Source organism: Carassius carassius, chromosome 7 (genome assembly GCF_963082965.1).
Source record: "Carassius carassius chromosome 7, fCarCar2.1, whole genome shotgun sequence".
Lineage (NCBI taxonomy): Eukaryota > Metazoa > Chordata > Actinopteri > Cypriniformes > Cyprinidae > Carassius > Carassius carassius.
The window spans coordinates 28002714-28026441 of NC_081761.1; the positions used below are offsets into that span (position 1 = coordinate 28002714).

The 23728-nt window shown below is 39.0% G+C and overlaps 1 protein-coding gene and 1 long non-coding RNA gene across 2 annotated transcripts; one reads left to right on the top strand and one right to left on the bottom strand.

Annotated features, from left to right (window-relative positions):
• Positions 1–322: 322 nt before the first annotated feature.
• Positions 323–23514, bottom strand: ssrp1b (structure specific recognition protein 1b). The gene is made up of 17 exons (XM_059554422.1): positions 23403–23514; positions 23139–23324; positions 22928–23033; positions 21702–21895; positions 14911–15011; positions 14687–14816; positions 14441–14544; positions 14004–14132; positions 7523–7744; positions 4885–4957; positions 4083–4215; positions 3545–3590; positions 3084–3207; positions 2789–2956; positions 2212–2309; positions 1896–2070; positions 323–1191 (listed from the first exon to the last, which is right to left on the bottom strand). Exons 1-17 carry the CDS (start codon positions 23454–23456, stop codon positions 1126–1128), a joined length of 2109 nt encoding a protein of 702 aa, XP_059410405.1. The 5' UTR covers positions 23457–23514; the 3' UTR covers positions 323–1125.
• LOC132143132 (uncharacterized) lies at positions 18625–20213 on the top strand. The gene is made up of 4 exons (XR_009434197.1): positions 18625–18767; positions 18986–19034; positions 19782–19854; positions 19941–20213. It is a non-coding gene; the product is annotated as an uncharacterized LOC132143132 (long non-coding RNA).
• Positions 23515–23728: the final 214 nt, after the last annotated feature.

Genomic DNA, 23728 nt, shown 5'->3' on the forward strand with positions numbered 1-23728 from the left:
TCCATAACATCATTAGAAAAAAGTGTGAACATTATAATGTTGTGCTGATGTTGATATTCACATTGTACTTCTTATGCTTTACAGCTGAAAGTTAAAGGACGTCACGCTTTCCAGAACTATCCACATCCATTAGCAAAAACACACTCTCAGTTGTTGGGTTTGTTGGCATTTTACTAGGCTTAAATCATTTTACTGTTGATGCAACCACATTAACTTAAAAACCACACTACATTTCCACTTACATTCCAGAGGAGAACTGATGAGGGTTGTAAAACACTGAGTTGCTGTATTCATGACATTCAATATTCAAGCCAGTAATACATTTTTTGTTACAGTAAACGTGTACAATTAGTAATGTGTGTGAAAATACTGTATAAAATAAATGGTGAGCTCAGATCAAACTAAAAAATTATGAATACAGGATGAATACAAATGTAAAAAAAAAAGTTTTACATTTAAGCAATTATTTTCATAACTTGTTATTCAAATGCAAATACATATAGAGTAAGTTTAATAGCTGTTAAAGATACAGTTTCTGTTGTGTTTGGAAAGCTTCACTGTAAAATATCTCTGTACAAGCTGGGATCTGAACATGGACTGGACAACACAACACTTTTTTAAAAAAATAGGTCACCCATGTTTTGTTCCAAATCTCTTTTCAAAGCAATTTGAATGAATAGGGGATGAAGCATAAAACCTTCAGAAAAGAATGAAAAAGCAACCAGAAGTATAAAAACTATTTATCTATTTGGTGCATTGGATTAGCTGATTCACTGAAAAGATAGCTCAAAAGAATGATTTGTTGATGAAAAAGACATCTCTACTGCTTTCGTGAATGAGCCAAGGAGAGCTAAGGTGCAAAATATAGAGTACATCTTACGTACAGGATAGTAAGTAAATAATGACATAATTTTAATTTCTGGGTGAACTATTCCATTAATGTCAACACTACCAAAGGTATATACAAAATAGTTTATGATAGTCTTGAAAACTTGAAACAATACTTAATGTTTTGCCGTAATATGTACTGTATCAGGACTTCACCCGGTCATGTACACTATAATGATGAAAGGGAAATGGTGTTTTCTTCCATTCCCCATTTAATGTGTCTGTCATTAGTGTCTTTTAGTCTGAGCCAGACTCTTCAGAGCTAGGTGGTGTGCTGACCACTTCCTCTTCATCATCAGACCCCTGCGTAAAAAAATAACACCAACAGAGAGTGACAGGGAATCAATGAATACAATACCTGCTTGGATAGGATTAAAACTAAATAAGGAAAATCAAATGATCAACAGTCAAAAAGTGTCAAGAAGTCTGGATGCATCAATTGTAAAATCTACACGCAAGTATGTTTTTATATTAAGGTTAGAATCTAAACTTTTTAAATATTTTTTATAATCTAAGTCAATGTGAACTAGTTATTTTACAAGAACACAATTTAGATTAAACAAAACTCAAATTAAATATATATATATTATCATAAACTGCTCTTTTTAAATTCCCATTGAGGTAAAATCTTGAAAGACTTTATTAGTTGTGTATCAAAATTTGGACAGAATTTTGCATTATGCTTAATTTACATTCGATATAGTAAGATATAGGCAACATGTGATTTAAAAAAATTACTTCTTGTTAAGCTGTGGTTACACAAGACTTTGAGTGACCACATGTAATGAAACTGTGAAGGCAATGGGTGCAAAAAAAAATCTGTTATTCAAGAAATACACCAATTTTGACAGCCTGACTTCTCAGGATGTGACGTATGCAATATTCTGTAATCTTTTTCTGAGCATCCACCTATACATTTACCCACCAGTAAAGATACTATGGAAAACACTGCTGCTGTAACTATGTTAACGAATGAAACAAATTTGTGAAGTCTTTGTTAGTGTTACCTTGTGCTTCCGTCCCTTGCCTTTGTCTGACTCTGATGAGCTCTCCTCACTGGATATGAACTCTCGACTCTTGAAGCTGTCATTGCCTGTAGCTCGCTCCTTCTCTTTTTCCCTTCCACCAGCTGACTTCCTTTTCCTTTTTTCTTCATTCTTCCCTCCTTTCTTCTTTTTCTCCCTTTGGGAATGAAATGTGGGGAAATGGTAAGAAACGGCCAGTTACTTAATGCTAAGATCATATTTTGGAACAATAGATGGTGAGTAAATGCACTGTCCATTCAAAGTGAGCACAGGACAAAGTTGTGAATATTTTGAGTACTTTTTTGAGCTGCCCGAGGAGCCTCCTCCACTCTCCTTGTACTCTCGCATCGCTCTATCATACTCTTTCTTTGCTTCCACTGCTTTTGCATCCCACTCCTGGTGGAAAAACAAAATATCAGTTCAAGTTCAAAGGGAGACTGAAGGAGAAACAAGACAGTTAGAGGAACCTAATACATTAAAGGGATAGTTCACCCAAAAATGAAAATTCTGTCATTAATTACTCACCTTCATGTCATTCCAAACCTGTAAGACCTTCGTTCATCTTCGGAACACAAATTAAGATATTTTTGATGCAATCCAAGAGCTTTCTGACCCTCCATAGACAGGAACACATTTACAAATTGCAAGGCCCAGAAAGGTCGCGAGGAATACCTTTCTGGGCCTTGATCGTGTTAGGATCCTTGCGGTCTATGGATAATATCTTAATTTGTGCTTTGAAGATGAACAAAGGTCTTACGGGTTTGGAACGAGATGAGGGTGAGTAATTAATGACAGAATTTTAATTTTTGAGTGAACTAACCTTTAATATTGTGGAAAGTCCACTGAATGTGTCAGTGTTAGAGAGTGTATGTCACCTCTTTCTTCTCTTTGCCAAGTTGTTTCCACATCTCTCCAGCCTTTTTGGAGATTTCTGTGATAGAGATGCCCGGGTTCTCTGATTTAATGCGGTCTCTGCTTGAGTTCAGCCAGAGCATGTAGGCACTCATTGGCCTCTTGGGGGCGCTGCTGTCCTTTGCCTTTTTCTACACACAAGAACCATTGAATTTTGAGTAAAATAAATAAATAAATTACTAAATGTACTTAAAATATATTTAAATAACCAATGTGCAAACTCTGTCACCCACATTTTTTATTCTTCCCTCTTCTCACCTCTTTCTTCCGTGGTTTTCTTTCCTTTACAAATTTCGCTTTCTTGGCTGGTTTCTTCTTCCGATCACCATCACTGTCTCCGTCATCAGCGCTGCTTTCACTGGCAGAGGCCTTACTGTCATACCTGACACACAAATATGACTTAATCACCCTCACCATTAAATAGTGTAAGCGTGCTTGCTGCTTCAACATTAAGGTGTTCTGATGTCATTGATAGGGTATTCTGGGTGGTTTTATAGACGTTTTTTGACAGTTTGTAATGTCTGCCAGGCAAAAATCACAAGTCTCTCCTTAACAAGCCTCATGACTTGAGGTATCAAGAGGTTTTAAACGATGCAGCACAAACTATACACCAAAGTTTAATACTTACATTTAAGAGTTTGTTCATGTATGAGAAATAAATAGTAATAATAACGTTTGCCTTTGCTAAAACTGTGGCATATCAAAACAAAGCCTCTTACTCCTCTGCAATTTCATCATCTTCTTCTCCAGGATTAAAAGACTCATCTAAAAAAAAAGAAAAAAAAAAAAGTCAAATATTAGTGTCATTTTTGACATCTAAACATCTGCACCTAGGGGTGGGCAATATGGCCACAAAGTTATCAAGCTTATAGAAGAAGAATAAATCATCATCAATAAAAATAATAATAATAATAATAATTTCAAGCAATAGAATAAATCAATGTAACAGTACAGTACAGAGACACAATCGAAATAAATAGTTTTTCATTTATGTCTAACAAAATAAATACTATAATAAAAATAACAAGTACATATTTGAGTTTCTTTTGTATCTTATTGTGCCATTTAATATACCTTTTGCATTTAATATAGCAAGGCTTAAAAACATAACTTATGCGAGAGTGCAGCATTATAAAATGACATGAATGCAACTGCAACAATCTGAAATCTCTACTGACAAATTTCTACCGGTTTATTGCGTGTACACCTGTCATCTAAACACAAAATCATTTTTAGCTTGCCGACTGATTGGCTCACCACTCTCGCCCTCTGAGTCGTCACTGTCATTGCCCTCTTCGCGGATCTTGCCCTCTTCTTTCATGCGCTCCAGGTACGCATCATGCTGGTCGTCGTCTGAGTCACTGTACATGTTATCATTACCTTTCATACCCTGACAAAGTACAAATTAAAACATCAGGGCTATATATAAATATCATTGTAAAGTTAGTATTTGTAACAAAGCAGACACAGGAAACGAAAAAGATTGAAAAGATTTCAAACCCACTCATGTTCACATACTCACCGGCCTTTCTCTCTCTCTCACACACACATTCATATAAGCAATCAGTGCTAACTCATTCAAAAGCACTCCCTTGAGCAATGCTGTCTTCAGCACACAGAATTATCTAGCATACAAAAGGTTTTCTCGTAAAGTGACCACAAAATTATATTCAGGTTTCAGACACAATACTATTGTGGTCTTAATGAAAGTCTGTGTGATCTGAACACAGCGTTAAGCTGGTCAAATCATAACCAGCAGTCCGCCTTTCCACATTTTGGTGGATGAGTCATCTGCCTTAAGCCATCAAAGTTATGAAAGAACACATTTGACACTCGGGTTGTGATTGAGACACGCAAACAAACACCATGCAAGCAAGTTATTGGAGCACCGACACCAGACCAAACTGCAGGGCAATACCAACCTTTTTCTACATGAAGACAATACAGACATACACCACAAACACAAAGAACAGAATAAGTGTCCGTCCAAGGTGTGAGGGGTCTATGGACATGTTTAAGTGGATGAATATTATATAGTGCTTGATAGAAGAATACGTACCTCTTTGAAGCCCCTGTTCTTGATGCTTAACTTCTTAGCATTGACAAAGTCAAAGAGTTTCCCATATTCCTCTCTGAAGAGGAAGATAGAGGCAAAACAAACAGAGGATAAAGACTTTTTTAGTGAGTTAAAGCTTGTTCACACCAAGAACATGAACTATATGTGACCCTGGACAACACAAACAATTCATAAGTAGCAAAGGTATATTTGTATCAGTAGCCAACAATACATTATTGGGTCAAAATAATATGGGTCAAAATTATACATTTTTCTTTATGCCAAAAGTAATTAGGATATTAAGTAAAGATATTTAGTAAATTTCCTAAAGTAAATATATCAAAACTTCATTATTAATAATATTCATTTCTAAGGACTTAATTTGGAAAACTTTAAAGGCCACTTTCTCAATATTTAGATTCCAGGGCCCGTATTCATAAAGATTCTAAGAATCCTCTCAGAAAACTCTTAATTTAGCTTAAAAACTTTTACGTAGGAGTCTTAGCTTAAGAGCGATTCGGGACCGATCTGAGAGCAACTCTGAGTAAAGAAAATACAAAAACTTTCATCTTAGTGAGGAGGCGGGGTTGACCCCGTTGCTATGTATGACACAATCTTTTGAAGACTGTGATTGGTTGGTTGTCCAAGAAGGAAAAAAAGAGTGATTTTAAGTATAGGGTCTATTCAAATTCTCACTTTGAATTAACATGTGTAATTTTTCCTATTTGACCATTCTCTCTCTCTCACACACACACACACACACACACTATATGTGTGTATATAAATCCTCTTTTTATTTACCATGCTTTTATTTTCCTATAAGGTATTTGATTTGCTTAGAATGATAAAAATTGGAGCATGGGAGCGTATAGCACGAACTATTAACGGTTCATTCCCCCTGTTTGTGCGCACCTATAAGCCTGCTATATTCATAAATGCAGTTTTTTGAGCCTGAAAGGTGGGAATGTCCAGTGGAAATGAAATGAACTGCGACACAATAAGATGTTCTGAAAGTGCTGTAATTGTTTGTGTGATCACTCTGCTTACAGAAGGTTGTGACAGACCCAAATCATCATATTGCATTGTTGCATTTTCCCAGTTGCCAAATATCGTAATGTAGTGAATACTTTAATTTCTGGCACTATGGCATTTCTGCGCTGTGTCGGAGATGTTAGCATGTCTCTAATAAGATCAGTCACAAACATGATCCCTGCACGATCTAATCTATAGCGTCTTATTTACTCACTGTCATCCATTGTCTGCAACACATTTCTTCTGCCTCTTCGTCTTTCTGCCATTTTCTCCTCTGCTAAAGAAACTCTTAAGCCTCTTAAAAGTCCTCGTCTGTACTCCTAAGTTTGACCTTAAGACCTCTTTTAAGGGTTAAGATGCTTTCTGAATTACTTTTTTCTTTACTAGGATTTTTTCTTTAATTTTTTAGAGTAAACGCCCACATTTCTAAGAATTTTCTTAGAATTTTGTCACTAGGAGCTACTTTTTGCATTAAGATTCTTTATGAATATGGGCCCTGATTTTCAAATAGTTGTATCTCAGCCAAATATCATCCTATCATAACAAACTCTACATCAAAGGAAAACGTATTTATTCGGCTTTGAGACCTTTCCTAAATCTCAATTTAAAAAAAAATGTACCCTTATGACTAGTTTTGTGTTCCAGGGTCACAAGTTTAAAGTGTATCCTGAGGTTTTGTAAACTTAAATGCTTGAACTCTGGATTCTGATTGGCTGTCAATGTTTTCTTTCATAAGCTCAGGGAAAAAAAAGAGGAAAGTGATTCAATCAATATTGTTCCCCTTTGCTGTTATCATTATAGCTGTGGTGTGGACATCCCTATTCCATTTTATAATTGAATAACTATCTTTAGTAAGTTATATAGGGAAATCTTGAAGGTTTTAGTGAGATATGTTTTAGTTCATTAGATATGAAACAAAGTATGTACAATGAGTATGAACAATGAGAGTTGTGTGTAGGATTTTTACAAAAATAAAGAACCAGAATGTAGTGCAAAAGTGTGTTTAAGTTCGCTCAAAAAATGCTATTTTATTTTAAAACCTGCTATTGTTTACTCACCCTCATGTCTTTTCAAACCTGTATGACTTACTTTCCTCAGTGGAACACAAAATCTCAAGTGTGTGTTTGTTTGTTTTTGTCTACACAATGGAAGTCAGTGGGGTCCAATTTTGCTTGGAAAAAAATAGACAAAAAACAGAAACTTTTGGGTAACTATCTCTTTTAGTTTTGCAGAAAGTGTTGTTTCTCACACATTAGTGTGATGTGATTAACTGATGCCTTTGTGTATTGATTCAGTCATAATGTGTGTTAAATTGAAAATACTTTAATGTGCATAAAGTAGCTTTGATTTTCCCCCCTTAACGTCTAATGTAGAAGGGGTCAGGGCACTAAAAGAGAGGGCAATTTTATTCTAGAATAACAAATAAAATCACCACAAAGAGGAAGCACAGACCTTCTATGGCAGATGGGGGTAAGTGCTTAGGGACATAATGGCAGGAAGTGCCTTAAACAGGATATGGACACTGGCCTTTTCATTACTGATGTGGTCTAGTTCCCACAAAGTTATGTTCTCAACAAATGGATAAGACTAACAGTGGGCTCATGGGTACCTCTCGATGCTGCTGAAGGTGTATTGATTTCCCTGCTTGGTCTCGATCTCGAAATCAAAGGAGCGGGTGGTGGTGGTTCCACGAGCAAAGTTCACACAGGCGATCTCCTCGAAGCGCAGGTGCACTGGGGGCTTGTGCACATAGATGAAACCTCTTTCCAGAGGATACAACAGCCCTGAACTGGCCTTGTATGAACATGTTATACACTGAGCACCTGAGTGACTAAAAAGAAGAGAGAGAGGAAATAACACTGGAAGGTGTTTTCACCATAATACAGGCTTCACTGAATTTGTACAGATATTACTGTTTGTTCTACTACATAATTCCAGAATATACACTAATATCTGAAACATTTAAAGAAATGCATACTTTTATGCAGCAGGGGTGCATTCTAGTGATGGGAGGTTCGGATCATTTTACCGACTCAGACTTTTGAGTCTCGTTCAGCAAAATGAACGAATCTTTTTTCGAGTCATTTCGTTCATTTCGTTCATTTTAGCAAAATGTAATGAAAATGTTATGTGTTACTTCCCCAACACATCTAGTACTTACGCAAACGTTGATCACACTAAAAACAATACAAAACTAAAATGCTATAAGATACAGAAAAAAAAATAATTCTTTACCTTCAGTCTGTGATTAGCTCACCTCACCTCTTATCTGACAAGAGTCCTCGGGTTTAAGTCATTCCTTAATCACGTGACAGCCCTATACGCAAAACTAACGCAGTCTTGAGTCGGAAAGAGAATTGATTAGTTTATCTCATGAGTCTTTCGGGTCTCGGGTCGAGTTTGACTCGTTCCTTAATCACGTGACAGACCCATACGCAAAACTAACGCAGTCTTGAGCCGGAAAGAGAATTGATTAGTTCATCTCATGAGTCTTTCGGGTCTTGGGTCGAGTTTGACTCCTTCCTTAATCACGTGACAGCCACATACGCAAAACTAACGCAGTCTTGAGCCGGAAAGAGAATTGATTAGTTTATCTCATGAGTCTTTCGGGTCTCGGGTCGAGTTTGACTCGTTCCTTTATCACGTGACAGACCCATACGCTATTTCTGACATTTTCTGTCACTGTGTTTTTGTTACTGTTTGTTAAGGATCTGTGGTTTGTTATTATTTTATAAATAAATAAAACCCTGTTATAAATAAAATATTGATTAATTTGATTAATTAACTTTTTGACTGTCTATCGGTAAATAAACACTAGGCTATATAATAATATAATAATTCAAGCTTACAATAAAAAGTATTTATACTAGTTTGTTCATTTTTACTCCAATTTTGAGTTTGCTGGTATAATAATTGCTTTTCCTAGGCAGACTTTACATATTGGTGTAATATATGTATAAGAAGATTGCTCAAAAAAGGACATAATGACATATACATTAAAAGCAAATAAAATTTTGAATTTGAATTACTAATGTTAGTTTAAAACATTAAGGTTATGATAACTTCAGCTTTAACAGTTTTAACCCAGCTCAGAGTGAGGAGAATACTTCAGATCCTGGTGCTACTGCCAGTGCAGGGGCCATGTTTTGGGAAGACTTTGACGAGAGGGTAGCAAGCTTGAGGCCTTCTGCTACCTCTTCTAAGACCTCAGATGCTATATAGGTGCAGGCCTACCTTGCAGAGCTACTCTTACCCCGCACATCAGACCCTCTGGCCTGGTGGAGGAGATGTTCACCAGTATACAAAAGCCTTTCTGAAGTCACAAAGACAAGACCACATCTGTGCCATCTGAAAGAGTTTTTTCTAAAACTGGGCAGATTATCTCAGATAGAAGAAACAGACTCAGCCCATCCAAGGTCAGGGAGCTTGTTTTTTTAATGCAAACATGCCTTAAAGCAAGTCCTAAAAATATAGCCACAGTGTGTTATTTATTTTAAAGCTTATTTATTTTTATTTATTTAGAAAAAGACTAGCTTGATGTGCAATTTTTTTGTTGTTGTTGTGATTTTAAAGGTAATTTGTTATTGTTATAAGGATCCGTAGCTTTAGTATCTCTTAATTTTCATTTATTTTTATTTAAATGGTTTAAAATTATTTGGGGAATAGTTATCGTCTTTGATATAAAGTTTTTATTTTGGCACAAAAGTGTTATTTATTTGAAAATGTATTAATTTTAAATTAATAATCCAAGATGGCGCCGCACATGGCTGCTTCAGTGCTTGGCTCTCCAGTGTTTGTACTGTTTTTGTTCGTTTTTCCTGTTTTTTGTTTAACAAACACGATCAGTTTCACCAGGGATGAACTGCTGAACATTCGACAGAACACACCACATGATATTTTTCCGGATTTCTATTATACAGACGTTTTACTGAACATTGTTATCGGAGGAGCAGCGGCGCTGATCAATCGCTTCAGGACGCGCAGACGGGGAAAGCGAGCGGGAGCGCTCGTCAGACTCAGGAAGCGCGGATTTCGAACGCCGTTGCCTAGCATCCATCTCGCAAATCTCCGCTCTCTACCCAACAAAACGGACGAACTCCTTCTGCTCTTTCGGACAAATAAGGATTTCTCTCACTCTGCTGCTCTGTGTTTCACGGAAACCTGGCTGAATGACGCCATACCGGACAGCGCACTCCATCTGCCGGACTTTCAGCTGTTTAGAGCGGATCGCGACGCAGAATCAACGGGGAAATCGCGCGGCGGCGGGACATGCTTTTACATCAATGAACGGTGGTGTACAGATGTAACTGTGTTAAAGAAGATGTGCTGTCCTGATGTAGAAACGCAGTTTATCAACTGCAAGCCATTCTATTCGCCGCGGGAGTTTCACTCGTTCATTCTGGTTAGTGTTTACATCCCTCCTCAAGCGCATGTGAGCTCAGCTTTACAGAAACTCGCTGATCAGATCACAGACACAGAACAACAACACCCGGACTCTGTTTTAATCATTCTTGGGGACTTCAATAAAGCCAATCTTTCCCGTGAACTGCCAAAATACAGACAGCATGTTACCTGTCCCACCAGAGACAGTAATATACTGGATCACTGTTACACCACAATAAAGGATGCATATCACTCTGTTCCACGAGCAGCTTTGGGACGTTCTGATCACTGTCTGGTTCATCTTATACCGACCTACAAGCAGAAACTTAAATCTGCTAAACCTGTAGTAAAGACTGTGAAGAGATGGACCAGCGAAACAGAGCAGGATTTACAATCTTGTTTTGACATCACAGACTGGAGCGTTTTTGAAGCTGCCACCACCGATCTGGACGAACTCACAGAGACTGTAACATCCTATATTAGTTTCTGTGAGGATATATGCATTCCTACCAGGACTTATTTAACATTCAACAATGATAAGCCATGGTTTACAGTAAAACTCAGACACCTTCGTCAGGCCAAAGAGGATGCCTACAGAAATGGGGACAGGGTCTTGTACAATCAGGCCAGGAACACACTGAACAAAGAGATTAGAGCGGCTAAAAAGACCTATGCTAAAAAGTTGGAAGACCAATTTACTTCCAACGACTCTTCTTCAGTTTGGAGAGGACTGAGAGCCATCACAAACTACAAGACACCATTACAAGACACCATCCCCTTGCACTGAGGCTAATCAACGACTTGCTAACGACCTGAATGAGTTTTATTGTAGATTTGAAACCCCCAACACCCACTCTGACCATCTCCCTACACAACCATTAACACCTCCTGCAATCCCCCTCTCCATACCTCCTGCTCTTCAAATCTGTGAAGATGATGTGCGCCAGGTCTTCAAGAAAAACAAAAGAAGAAAAGCACCAGACCCAGATGGCGTTACACCAGCCTGTCTGAAAATCTGTGCTGACCAGCTGGCCCCCATCTTTTCACAGATCTTCAACAGATCTCTGGAGTTGTGTGAAGTGCCTTCCTGCTTCAAACGCTCCACCATAATCCCCATTCCAAAGAAACCCAAGATAACAGGACTTAACGACTACAGACCTGTGGCTCTAACGTCTGTCGTCATGAAGTCGTTTGAAAAACTGGTTCTGGCTTATCTGAAGGACATCACTGGACCCTTACTGGACCCCCTGCAGTTTGCGTACCGAGCAAACAGGTCCGTGGATGATGCAAGCAACATGGCATTGCACTTCATCCTGCAACATCTGGACAAAACAGGGACTTATGTGAGGATCCTGTTTGTGGACTTTAGTTCGGCTTTCAACACCATCATCCCAACAACCCTCCAGACCAAACTGACCCAGCTCTCTGTTCCTAGCTCTATCTGTCAGTGGATCACCAGCTTTCTGACAGATAGGCAACAGTTAGTGAGACTGGGGAAATTCATGTCAAACAGCTGCTCCACCAACACTGGTGCCCCTCAGGGATGTGTTCTCTCCCCTCTGCTCTTCTCCCTGTACACCAACGACTGCACCTCTAAAGACCCCTCTGTCAAGCTCCTGAAGTTTGCAGACGACACTACAGTCATCGGCCTCATCCAGGACGGTGACGAGTCTGCTTACAGACAGGAGGTTGAGCAGCTGGCTGTCTGGTGCAGTCTTAACAACCTGGAGCTGAACACGCTCAAAACAGTGGAGATGACTGTGGACTTTAGGAGAAACCCCCCTGCACTTTCCCCACTCACCATCATGAACAGCACTGTGGCTGCAGTGGAGTCATTCAGATTCCTGGGAACCACCATCTCTCAGGACCTGAAGTGGGACAATCACATTGGCTCCATTGTGAAAAAAGCCCAACAAAGGTTGTACTTCCTTCGCCAGCTGAGGAAGTTTAACCTGCCACAGGAGCTGCTGAAACAGTTCTACTCAGCCGTCATTGAGTCAGTCCTGTGTACTTCAATTACTGTCTGGTTTGGTTCAGCTACAAAATCAGATATCAGAAGACTACAGAGAACTGTTCGGACTGCTGAAAGGATTATTGGTGCTCCCCTGCCCACCCTCCAAGAACTGTACACATCCAGAGTGAGGAAAAGGACTCAGAAAATCACTCTGGATCCCTCACATCCAAGTCACCCCATCTTTGAACTTTTGCCATCTGGCCGGCGCCTCAGAGCCGCAAATACAAGAACAGCAAGGCACAAGAATAGTTTCTTCCCCCAGGCAATCTACCTCATGAACAGTTAAATGTTTCCCACTTAAACTTATGCTTATGCAAAAATGTGCAATATCCTTATATTTATTTGTTACCCCTCCATCCTAGAACATTCCTGCATCTCACTCAATCCTATTCCATTATCATTTATAGCACAATTGTTTATACACTTATTTATTTGCCAATTTGTAATTCTCCCGTAAATTTTTTTTTTTTTTCTGTGTGTTGTTGTGTGTCTGTTTACTGGAAGCTTATGTCACTAAAACAAATTCCTTGTATGCGCAAGCATACTTGGCAATAAAGCTCTTTCTGATTCTGATTCTGATTATTATATAAAAAAAGCAATATGTGAGCAATATTAGCGTATGTGGCTGTCACGTGATTAAGGAACGAGTCAAAAACCCGATAGACCCGAACTATGAACTAATCAATTCTCTTTCCGGCTCATATTGCATTGGTTTTATCGTATGTGGCTGTCACGTGATTAAGGAACAAGTCAAAAACCCGATAGACCCGAACTATGAACTAATCAATTCTCTTTCCGGCTCAGACTGCATTGGGTAAGCGTATGGGGCTGTCACGTGATTAAGGAACGAGTCAAAAACCCGATAGACCCGAACTATGAACTAATCAATTCTCTTTCCGGCTCAAGACTGCATTGACTGACAGGTGAATCACTACTACTAGAACAGAACCTATAGAATAATGCGCATGCGCGACTGAACGAATCACTCCCCGAGACGACTCGTTCTTCCCGAGTCACATTAAAGATTCGTTCAAAATGAACGAATCGTTCAAGAACGACACATCACTAGTGCATTCAGTTGATCAAATGTGACAGCAAAGAAATTTACATTGTTATAAAAAAATCTACTTCAAATAAATTATGCCTTTCTTTTCATCAAATAATCCTGAAAAAATAAATCATGGTTTCAACATACGCATTAAGCAGCACAACTTTTCCCAATATTGATAATAACGTGAAATGTTACTAGAGCACCAAATCTGCATATTCCAATGATTTCTGAAGGTTAATGTGACACTGAACACTGGAGGAATGATGCTGAAAATTCAGCTTTGATCACATGAGTTAATTACATTGAAAAATATATTTAAAAAGAAAAAGTTATTTTACATTTTAATAGTATTTCGTAATTATTTTATTTTATTTTTGATTAAAAAATGCAGCTTTGTTGACCACAGGAGACTTTTAAAAACTGAAATATTGAATATAACTGACCCCAAACTTTTGAACAGCAGTTTATCTGAAACTTTTGTTATTAAATTACTATTAAAACATACATCAGGAAGATTTGCTGCAACAAAAGTAGGTATATGTTGTTTTGTTTAAAATAATTTAAGATAATTTATAGTATTTTTGCAGTTGTTGGTTTTTTAAATCTAATTTTCTTACACTGAAACGTTTTTGCAGTGCTTACCCTTGGAAATTTCCAGGCACTGTGATCTTTCTGTTGACCAGGGCCTTCATGACTCTGCTGACCATCTCATAGAGAGAGCCAGACATGTTTTTATGAAGTTTCCCCTCAAAACGTCTCTCAACCTCATCCCTGCAGAACACAAGAGAGAAAAACCGTATTGCTGGATGGCAACACATTTTGAAGAATGAGTGTAAATGATGGTATATGTTTGAGTGACATATTCTTTTAATCCCAGGTTGCTCCAAGGTGATTGTCCCTGTAATAACTCTACTGTAACTTGCTTAGGATAAATGCATCTGCTAAATGACTTCTTGCTCTAAATTAGTTTCATCAACCTTGCTGAAATGAATGAAAGCTACCTTTTTACTTTTAGTCTTGGCAGCAAATGTAAAGAGTTTACATCCTTCAGAGTCCCTCATTCACTCACTCTCACTCACTCATTCATGTTAAGAGTAAGGCTGATATCCTCCTCCTTAGAAAACAGAAGAATGAGAAAATGATAGCGGGTTTGACCTTGTTTAATAGGCGGGTCCAGACTGATCTGAAACAGACAGAGAATGAAACAAATTTAATGCACAACGAAAACAGATCAATGCAAAAGACAAAGCCCTGTGATACTAGTCCTAAAGATGGATCCAGACAGAAAGCAGAGGTTGTTTAACAGACAATGATGCCGCTCTCACCACAAAGAACATTTGGCGCTGATCCTTATGAGGCAACAGGAAAAGGCGGAGCACTGTGGTGTATGGGATCTTGTAGTCAAATGTCTTACCATGCAGATGGAGGAATGTCGGATAAATGCGGATATCATACCTACAGAGAGCAAAAACCATCAAAACTTTGCTAGTTCACAAAATATTTTAATAAGAAAGCAAAACAGTGTGATGTTATGTTTATGTATATGTACCTGCCCCTAGGTGTGAGGCACTGCAACTCTCTGAAGATACACACAGCATCTCCTGTAGCCTGGATGACATCTGCCTTTGACAGAATGTTCTGAGCAAATGCCTAAAACAGCAGAGAAGAGTACCGTGACCTCATTAGTTTTCAGTTGAAGTGATCTTTACGGATGCAAAGATTTTACTTTAGGGCTCTAACTGGAGTCTGTACAAGCTTAGAGAAAAAAAAATCAAACAAAAGGATTAAACTGAACATGCAAATGAAAATAAATAAATGGATTAAAATAACTAAATATTACAATAAAAATTTTACAAATTAAATAATACATCTAACAGTACAGTACTATATAAAGTAATATAATTTTTTTTTTAAATATTTTATACATTTATAATGTTATTTTATCTATTCAAATTAGATTCAGTTGGGTCTTTTTACATGAAAATGTGTAACATAATTTTAGGACGGGTGTCACTCACACAAGGACGATCATATTTTGGGTCATCTAAAGACTGAAAACATACTCGGTTACTAACGTAGCCTCGGTTCCCTGAAATACGGGAACGAGTACTGCGTCGAAGACGAAGGGAAAAACTAATTTTTTCTCTTGAACTGAAGCCTAATTCAATCACGCAGTGAAACTGCACGGCCGTTGGTTCGTGCAGTGTTATTAAAACAAACCAATGGCCTGGCAGCAGTGCTGCACGAACCTATGGCAGCGAAGCACACCAAAGCCTGCCAAAATGGGCGGGGGACCTGGCTATATATTGGCCGCTTCGCCACAGGAAGCGACGACTGAGTCGTGCAGCCTTTTAGCATGGCAAGGAACGCTCATTCACCATTGTTGCCCTCATCGTAATTGAGTCTAACACTGTTCCAGAAACGATATCCGTTGGCTGGGGAACAGCGAACTCTTGGCAAAAATTCACCCTGATCCCCAGGCATTCCAGATGGCTGAGGAGCAAAGTTCTGTAACTCAATGCCTCCCCCTTTGACTGAGCTAGAACTACTTAGTCATCGAGGTAACTGAAAATGCGGATTCCCTTCTGCCTGAGAGGGGAGAGAGCCGCATCCTTGCACTTTGTAAACGTGCGAGGCGCCAGAGACAGCCCAAAGGGGAGGACCTTGTATTGGTAAGCCACACCCTCAAAGGCAAATCTCAAGAATGGCCTGTGACGCGGGGCTATCTGGATGTGAAAGTAAGCGTCTTTCAGATCCAGCGAAAAGAACCAATCCCCTGAGCATATTTGTTTCAACATGATCATTCTGAAGCGCCGTCTCATGAGGGCATGGTTCAGATATCTTAAATCGAGGATGGGGCGCAGCCCGCCATCCTTCTTGGGAACTAGAAGTAACGGCTGTAAAACCCTGAGTCACAGTGCGCTGGGGGAACGACTTCTATACTTCACCAGCAGATTTTCTTCTTTGGCACGAAGAACATGAGCGTTCTCATTGTGCACCAATGTGGTGACCACCCTGCGAAAGCATGGTGGTCGTCGTGCGAACTGAAGGGAATAGGCCAGACTCATCAGTGGCGGCGAGAAGTTTGGCCTGAAAGACTTGTAGCACTGCCATGGAGTGGAGCGCCGCGGCTGCTTGCCCTGCCGATGAATAAGCACGCCCGGCGAGCGCCGACGTCGTACAGCAGTGTTTGGACGGATGGTTGGCCTTGGCTTTCCATCCAATAGCCGTGGATGGGCAGAGATGCGCGGCCACAGACTCGTCCAGTAGCGGCAATCGCTCGTATCCTCTCTCTTCAGCGCCGTCAATCGAGGTGAGGGCAGATGAAAATGAAGTACGCAAGCGCGCTGAGTAGGGGGCGCGCCATGATTTTGTAAGCTCGTCATGGACCTCCAGGAAGAACGGGGCGGTTCTCTGACAAGGGGCTTGCTGGCGCCCCGGCAGAAACCATTCATCCAGACGGCTACGAAATGGTTCCTCTGGAGGAGACCATTCCAGACCCAGCTCATCCACTGCCCTGGAGAGAATGCGGATAAGTTCGGCGTCCATCCCTCGTTTCATGCAGCTGGGTTCAGATAACATCGAGGGAGCGGGGTCCGGTGAGCCCGACAGCTCCTCAGCATCTGAAGCAGCTAGAGACATGCTGTCCTCTAGCAGTTCCTCCTCAGTCCCTCCAAACATGACCAGATCACTCGCGGCATCTGAGGGATGTTGGTCTGGCTGAATAAAGAGGACTGGGGAATCCCCTCTGGGCGGAGAAAACGAGGCACACGGGGGATGAGCCGGCGTAAGCTCGCTTTCATCCTGTTGCTTTAATCCTCTGCCCTGCCTTTTTCTTTCTTGCCGGCTCGCAGGAGGAAGAAAACTGGAGGGCGCGAGGAGCGAGATCGCTCTCTGAAAAGAAAGCGATTCTCGAGCACAGAGAGGCGATATTCATGTTCTCACAATGAGAACAGGAATTCCCTGCGAGTGCTGCGTCAGCGTGGGGTTTCCCCAAGCACGCGACACACTCGCTGTGCCCATCATCAGCGTGCAGAGGGGCTCTGCACAAGCTTCAATGACGAGACGGCATTTGAAACAACGCCGTAGAAAAGGCTCTTTTAGAGAAATTTGCTCTTTCAATATATTTCACCGGATGGCCGCAGGGAAACAATGTATCTGCAGTGGGGACCAGCAGTTGCGTTCCAGTGCGAGGCGTGTCAACGGCGAGCAGTTCAGCGGAGATCAGCGATGACGTCGTCGCTGAAGGAAAAGAAATCTGAATTCCTGTGGCGAAGCGGCCAATATATACAAGTAGGGCTCACTGCAGCCTGCGGTGGACATCCAACCCCGCCCACATCCAAGCGTGACGTCAGATACCCCGCCCACATCCAAGCGTGATGTCAGATACCCCGCCCACATCCAAGCGTGACGTCAGAAACCACACCCACATCCAAAGACGTCACATATCCAACCCTGCCCACCCGGATGTGCCATCATAAACCGCGCCTATATCCGTCTACGTCAGGTTCTCATTAAATTTCAAACAAGAAGAAGCGTCGAGAAGACTGAAGTGAAGAAGTTTGTGTTGTGTTTAATCGGTAAAAGAAGGAAATATTGTTTTGTGATCGCCAGAAAGAAGAAGAAGTTGTTGTTATCTGTATTTGCCAGTTGCCCAGAAGAGGAAGAAGTTATCTGCCATGGCTGTAAGTAATGAAAAATTCGGTTCTTAGCCCAAAAGTGTTTGTCACACTCACTGTATGTCTCTGCTTAACGTTAATAGTTAAAATGGTCAACACATTAAATTTTCAATTAATATTTTGTTAGACATGAAGTGAAACGATAGCACAACGATAACTGTTTTGTTATGAGCTTTAGTAAAGTTACAAAGACACGATGCTGACTTCACACAGGCACGTTATAAGGCTACCAACACTGCTGTGTTTACTTTCATAATGTCTATAATGCTCCTAACTGTATCCTGATAAAATGTATGTGCATTGATTCATCCTTCATGTTTTTTTTTATATCCCTGACACATAATACTGATCTCTCTTTCTCTCTCACACACACACACACACTTCACCTCTCTCACATACATGTACTCCCCTGGCCCCACGCAAAACACATGGAATATATTTAATGATATACACTGACAACTCTTGCATAATAACTTGTTTGAGCAACCACACAATTCACTATGTCTTACTATGTCTCTGTTCATGGCAAATCTTTGTATCCTTCTATATACACATAATATTTATCATGTTTTACAGGATCCTACACCTCTGCAGTCCAAACCTGATCCAGAACAGTTCTGCCGTGATGGGGGGTTTGAATGTCCCTGCTGCAGTTTCACCACTGAAGAGAAGTTCTCTTTTACACTTCACCTAGAGAACCACATAAGTCATGCAGTGGACCATGGAGGTATGGTGAGAGCATGTCTTTAGATAATGATTGGTTTTTGTGTTTTTAAATCATATATGCATGTATATGTATGTTGTATAATCTAAATATGTACAGGTATGTGAATCTCAAAGAACAACAAGATGAACTGTAGTTTCTTGGGAACCACTAAAGTGATGAGAATATTGTTGTTATTTATCTATGTGTGTTTTTTAATTTTTTTTTCTACAATCCTACAGGTTACTTCATCTTAAAATGAATGGCCCATGGAAGATCATTAAAACCAAGGTACGAGAATGCAATCTTCATTTTTTTTTTTCAGTCCTTGTTCTGTAGTTTTATGTATAAAAAAAAATTAAATTATACATTTAAATTTTTATAGAATATTCCAACCCAGAGAGAGGGACTGGATTGTGGTCTGTTCATGCTGATGGTAAGCAGTGAATTACAGATTCTGAGCAGTTATGGTGATGGCAGAAGTTTAGTTTAGTTTACATGCAGTATTTAGATGAATACGGTCGTGTTATCTGTACGTTACAGTAAATTGGTGTCAGTTAATTTCAATATTTGAATTTTCTCAATGGTATCTGTTTCAGTATGCACTCTATATGGCCCTGGACTGGACATTTGACTTTAGCCAGGTGATGACCTCAAATTTTCTTTTGGAAGGTTTTCCTTTTTTATTTATTTATTTTTTCCAGAAGTTTTTTCAAATGCATTCTCAGTTTTTTTTTGTGTGTTTTATCTGTTAGGATGACATCCTTCAGCTCCGAAGGTGGTGGTGTAGTTTGCTCTTGCAAAACATGTCACATCCAAGGTACATACAACTGGTTAATGAAATGAAATTGATTCTTCTGCATTCAAACTACCCAGACACACTAAATGTTTCCTCCTAGAATGTTAAGCAGTAGCAAAACTTTGGAGAGGCCACAATGTTGAATGTTTAGAAATGTGTTGAATGCTTTGAGTGGTTGGAAATACTAAAAAGATGCTCTAAAAATGGTCCATTTACCTAACCTTTGAGTCTGTCTTTAGGTTGTCAGAGTCCACCATCACCAAACAGCCAGCTAGTACGGAAACTGTGATGGGTCAAGATGACAGTGATGAGGTAAAAACTTTTTTTTTTTTTGTGAAAATAATTATAGTAATTTTAGATTTACCCCACAAACACAGTTTATTTTGTCCTTTCAACAGAAGATTGAAGAGGAACTGAAGAGGAAGTTCGAAGAGGAACATAAGGGACATTGGTGTAGCATGGTGCTGGGTTCAGAGCCACTGTGAGCTGTTCCATGGAGAGGTGACAGAGCCTGAATTTCTCCAGATGGACGAAGAAAAACAGTCTAATATAATCAAAGACTACCTGAAAAGAGAGACTGAGAAAGCAAGGGATGCCTGTGTGTTTGTCTTTGACAATCGCGAGGATATGGAAACATTCTTATTAAAATGTGTTGATGAACAGAGGCTGAAAGTCAATAAAATGTTTCTGGGAGTTATTTAATTTATAATAATTTATTTACTCTACATTGTTGAATATTATTGTTTTGTGAAATAAATATAACAATACCCAGTGAAACAAGGGATGTCTTTTTATTGATCTTTATGCATCCGTAGGACTTGGACACATTTTTATATATATTTGTGTTGATGGAAAAATGCCCAAAAGTTAATGCCATGTTACTTACATAATCTATCAAAGCAACCAATGACTTAAGCCTATGTATGTGTAGCTTAGTCTATATAGAGAACCGTCAATCCTATCATGCAAATGTAGTTGCTCTTTTTTGCGAGGTGATAAATTTTTTTTTCCATGCACATATAAAAATATTAGTGTGTAGATCATAATTGTTCTTGTATATAATTAAAAGGAAATTAAAAATACTTAAAACCAAATGAATTATATAAATTTGCCAAATTCAGGAACATTTTTTTATTTAAAATGAAAGAAATATGAAAAATAAACACATTCAAAAAAAAATAAAGAGGGGAGGATTCCAGTTATTGCATAACACCCATATTTATCCTTAAAATAGTGATATGATCACTAACATTCCCACCTTATAAGTGAAACATATTTTTAGAGAATTAGATAAATAAAAATGCCTTAAACAAAATTGTCTACTTAACTTTGATATTGTCTAAGGTATGTTACAATCGATCATAAAATATGTGAATTTGTCATTACATAATCGAACAGCGGAAGGTATAAATATTTTATTAATTTGCCTAAGTATAATCAACTAATGCAGGCGTTTTACCGGCTGTTTGGATGAATTTACTTCCATACATTAGAGATGTGGCCTAGGTTTAATTTGTACTATTTAAATTTATTTAATACAAGTTATTTAACCTGTATTAGTAAAACGAAAGATAACATTATTTAATTTGATCCCCGAAACAATATACTTCCGCCATATTGATTCAATTTTGTTTACGTCTTAAAATTGTACTTTGACAAAATGTTAATAAAAAAAAAAAAAAACATACTTCCGCCATTTTTGCACATGCGCACAACACATGGGTGTTCACCTGGCATCACCCGATGACGTATTTTTACGTATGGCATAGGCGTGGCGTCTGACGTAACACTTGGGTGTGGGCGGGGTTGGATGTCCACTGCAAGCTGCAGCGAGACGCTCCTCAATATATAGCCAGATCCCCCGCCCATTTTGGCAGGCTTTGGCGGGCTTCGCTGCCATAGGTTCGTGCAGCACCGCTGCCGGGCCATTGGTTTGTTTTAATAACACTGCACGAACCAATGGCCGTGCAGTTTCACTGCGTGATTGAATAAGGCTTCAGTTCAGGAAAAAAAAAAATTGTTTTTCCCATAAGCGTCTTCGACACAGTATGAGTGAAGTATTGAAAGGGAAGCTCTGCTTTATAGGCATATTATGATTATTAGTTTTTAGACTATGCCATCTGTTGGTCACTGTTAGGTAGTGGCACACACACACTTACCTCCACAGGGTCTGAACCCTCCTCTCCTGTGGTGGGTGGGACATAGAAGCGCACCTCCATCAGGGATACCTCTGTGTCATCATTCTGATGAAACTCCACAGTGACCTCGTTCTTTCCCGTAGCACACTGGGACACACTGTTGAGCGGAATCTCAAACGCAGGACTCTCATTCACCTCAAATGAAAGCAGCGGCCCTGAAAAGCCACAGGAGGACAAAATGTTAACACTTGGATATGGCAGTGAAAGCTATGTCTATTAAAATGCAAAGCTGGTTAGTTATTAACAGTCTTCAATTATTTCTATTAATTATTATGAATTGATTTATTATTTCTTGTGGTTGACCAATGCAGTCTGTTGATCTCAACTTGTGTCTTAAAAATCAGAATGGCTGAAAGCTGATATAAAGCTAATAAATTATATCACAGTATTTTACTTAAAGAGTCTAAGTAATGCATGTATACCAAGTGCTGTAATTATTATTTGTTTTTTTTTATTTCTACATAATATTTACTAAATTAGACATTATTCAAATTATAGAATTTTTTCACTATTTAAAAAAATTAAATAATCTGAAATTGATCTTAAAAATAAACCTGTAAAATAAAAAGATTTATACTTAGCTATGCTGGATTCTGTAATTCTATTAAAGTATTTTAAAAAAAAAAAAACACTGATTACAAGTCTGTGTGCACAGGTAATATTTTTTTTTCCCTCACTGTAAATATGACACAGCACAGCATTGTATGAAATCAAGGATGTAAAGTTTGTATATGAGGAAGTATTATAATGTTTGCCTTTCTATTATCACTTCAGTAAAAATAGTAATAATGTATTATTAATCTAGTAATATATATAATAGTAGTCTATTATTACTTTCTATTATTACCAATAATTTAGCTCACTTAAGAACTATTAAACCAAGTAAATTAATAAAGAATGAGCACTCCAAAGTGTCTCGCTTAAGCAGCGCTTTTCAGGCAAAAAGAAAAACTTGTTTGGCATGGCCAGTAATTACAAAAGTGCCAAATATCAGCAAATTTATGGTGAAATATCAGTCAACCACTAATTATTTCTAGAAAATCAAAAGTCTAATACTGTGAAAGTTAGAATACTGTACCATTCATCCAACAGCCCATAGAAATTAAGGTCACTGTATTAAGGTCACTATAAAAAAATGTGATACTGTACATTTCTCAGAAATGGTGTTGCGTCAGAAATGCACTGACCATTAAATTTAGCAGTGCCCCAATTCCAGCCCTTCACACACATATCCTTCTCAACCAGCTCCACTTTGTAGTTGGCTTTGAAGTACTCTGAGATCTTCTCAAAGTCCTTTGCATAAAAAGAGAGAGAAAAATCTAAGACATGTAACGAAACAGTGGAGGCTGGAGCAAAATGATCTACTTTTATTGATTGTAATCTGTATCTCAGACTCACAGTGTCTTTGAAGCCATCATATTTGTAGATGTTACCGGTGCTGGTGCACAGCTTGATGCCGTGGCCCAGGCACACTCTCCTCCACTGGGCTTGAGTCAGCTCAGGCACCGGAATGCTGTCCACCTTCCCAGTCTTACTGTTTTTATACACCACTGTCTGCTTACTGAAGCGAAGACGCCCATCGTTCTGCAGAGAGAGATCGGTCAGACATGTTCAAGAATAACATCTCAGATTAGACTGCAGGTTGTCACAGCATCTACTCACCCAGGTGCCCTTGACCTCCTGATAAATCTCACTGAACTCCAGAGTGTCGTTCATGTCTGCCACTCCAGCTTAGACAAGAGTGGACCTGTGACGTTCAAAAGCTGCGACTGCAGAGGTAAAATCATACATATATACATTATACAGTATTCATATAGATTTTTTTTATCTTCTCTTCTTTTATCTTCGTTTCAAGAGTGTTGTCAATGATCGAAATTTACTAACTGATGCTGGGTCGGCACTATTTTCATTGCAAGATGATTTGGATGTCATTTAGCGTTGTGCTATAAAATAAGTATCTGCGAATCTTAATATAATGAAGAGGCACT

Excerpts from the sequence above, each read along its gene's own strand:
- ssrp1b (XM_059554422.1), bottom strand. The coding sequence starts at position 23,456 with ATGAACGACACTCTGGAGTTCAGTGAGATTTATCAGGAGGTCAAGGGC. Across the intron at positions 14,133-14,440 it reads CTTACTCTTAACATGAATGA|GGATGAGGTTGAGAGACGTT; the intron begins GTGAGTGAGAGT and ends TGTGTTCTGCAG. Across the intron at positions 2,071-2,211 it reads TCCTCGGGCAGCTCAAAAAA|GGAGAAAAAGAAGAAAGGAG; the intron begins GTACTCAAAATA and ends TCATTCCCAAAG.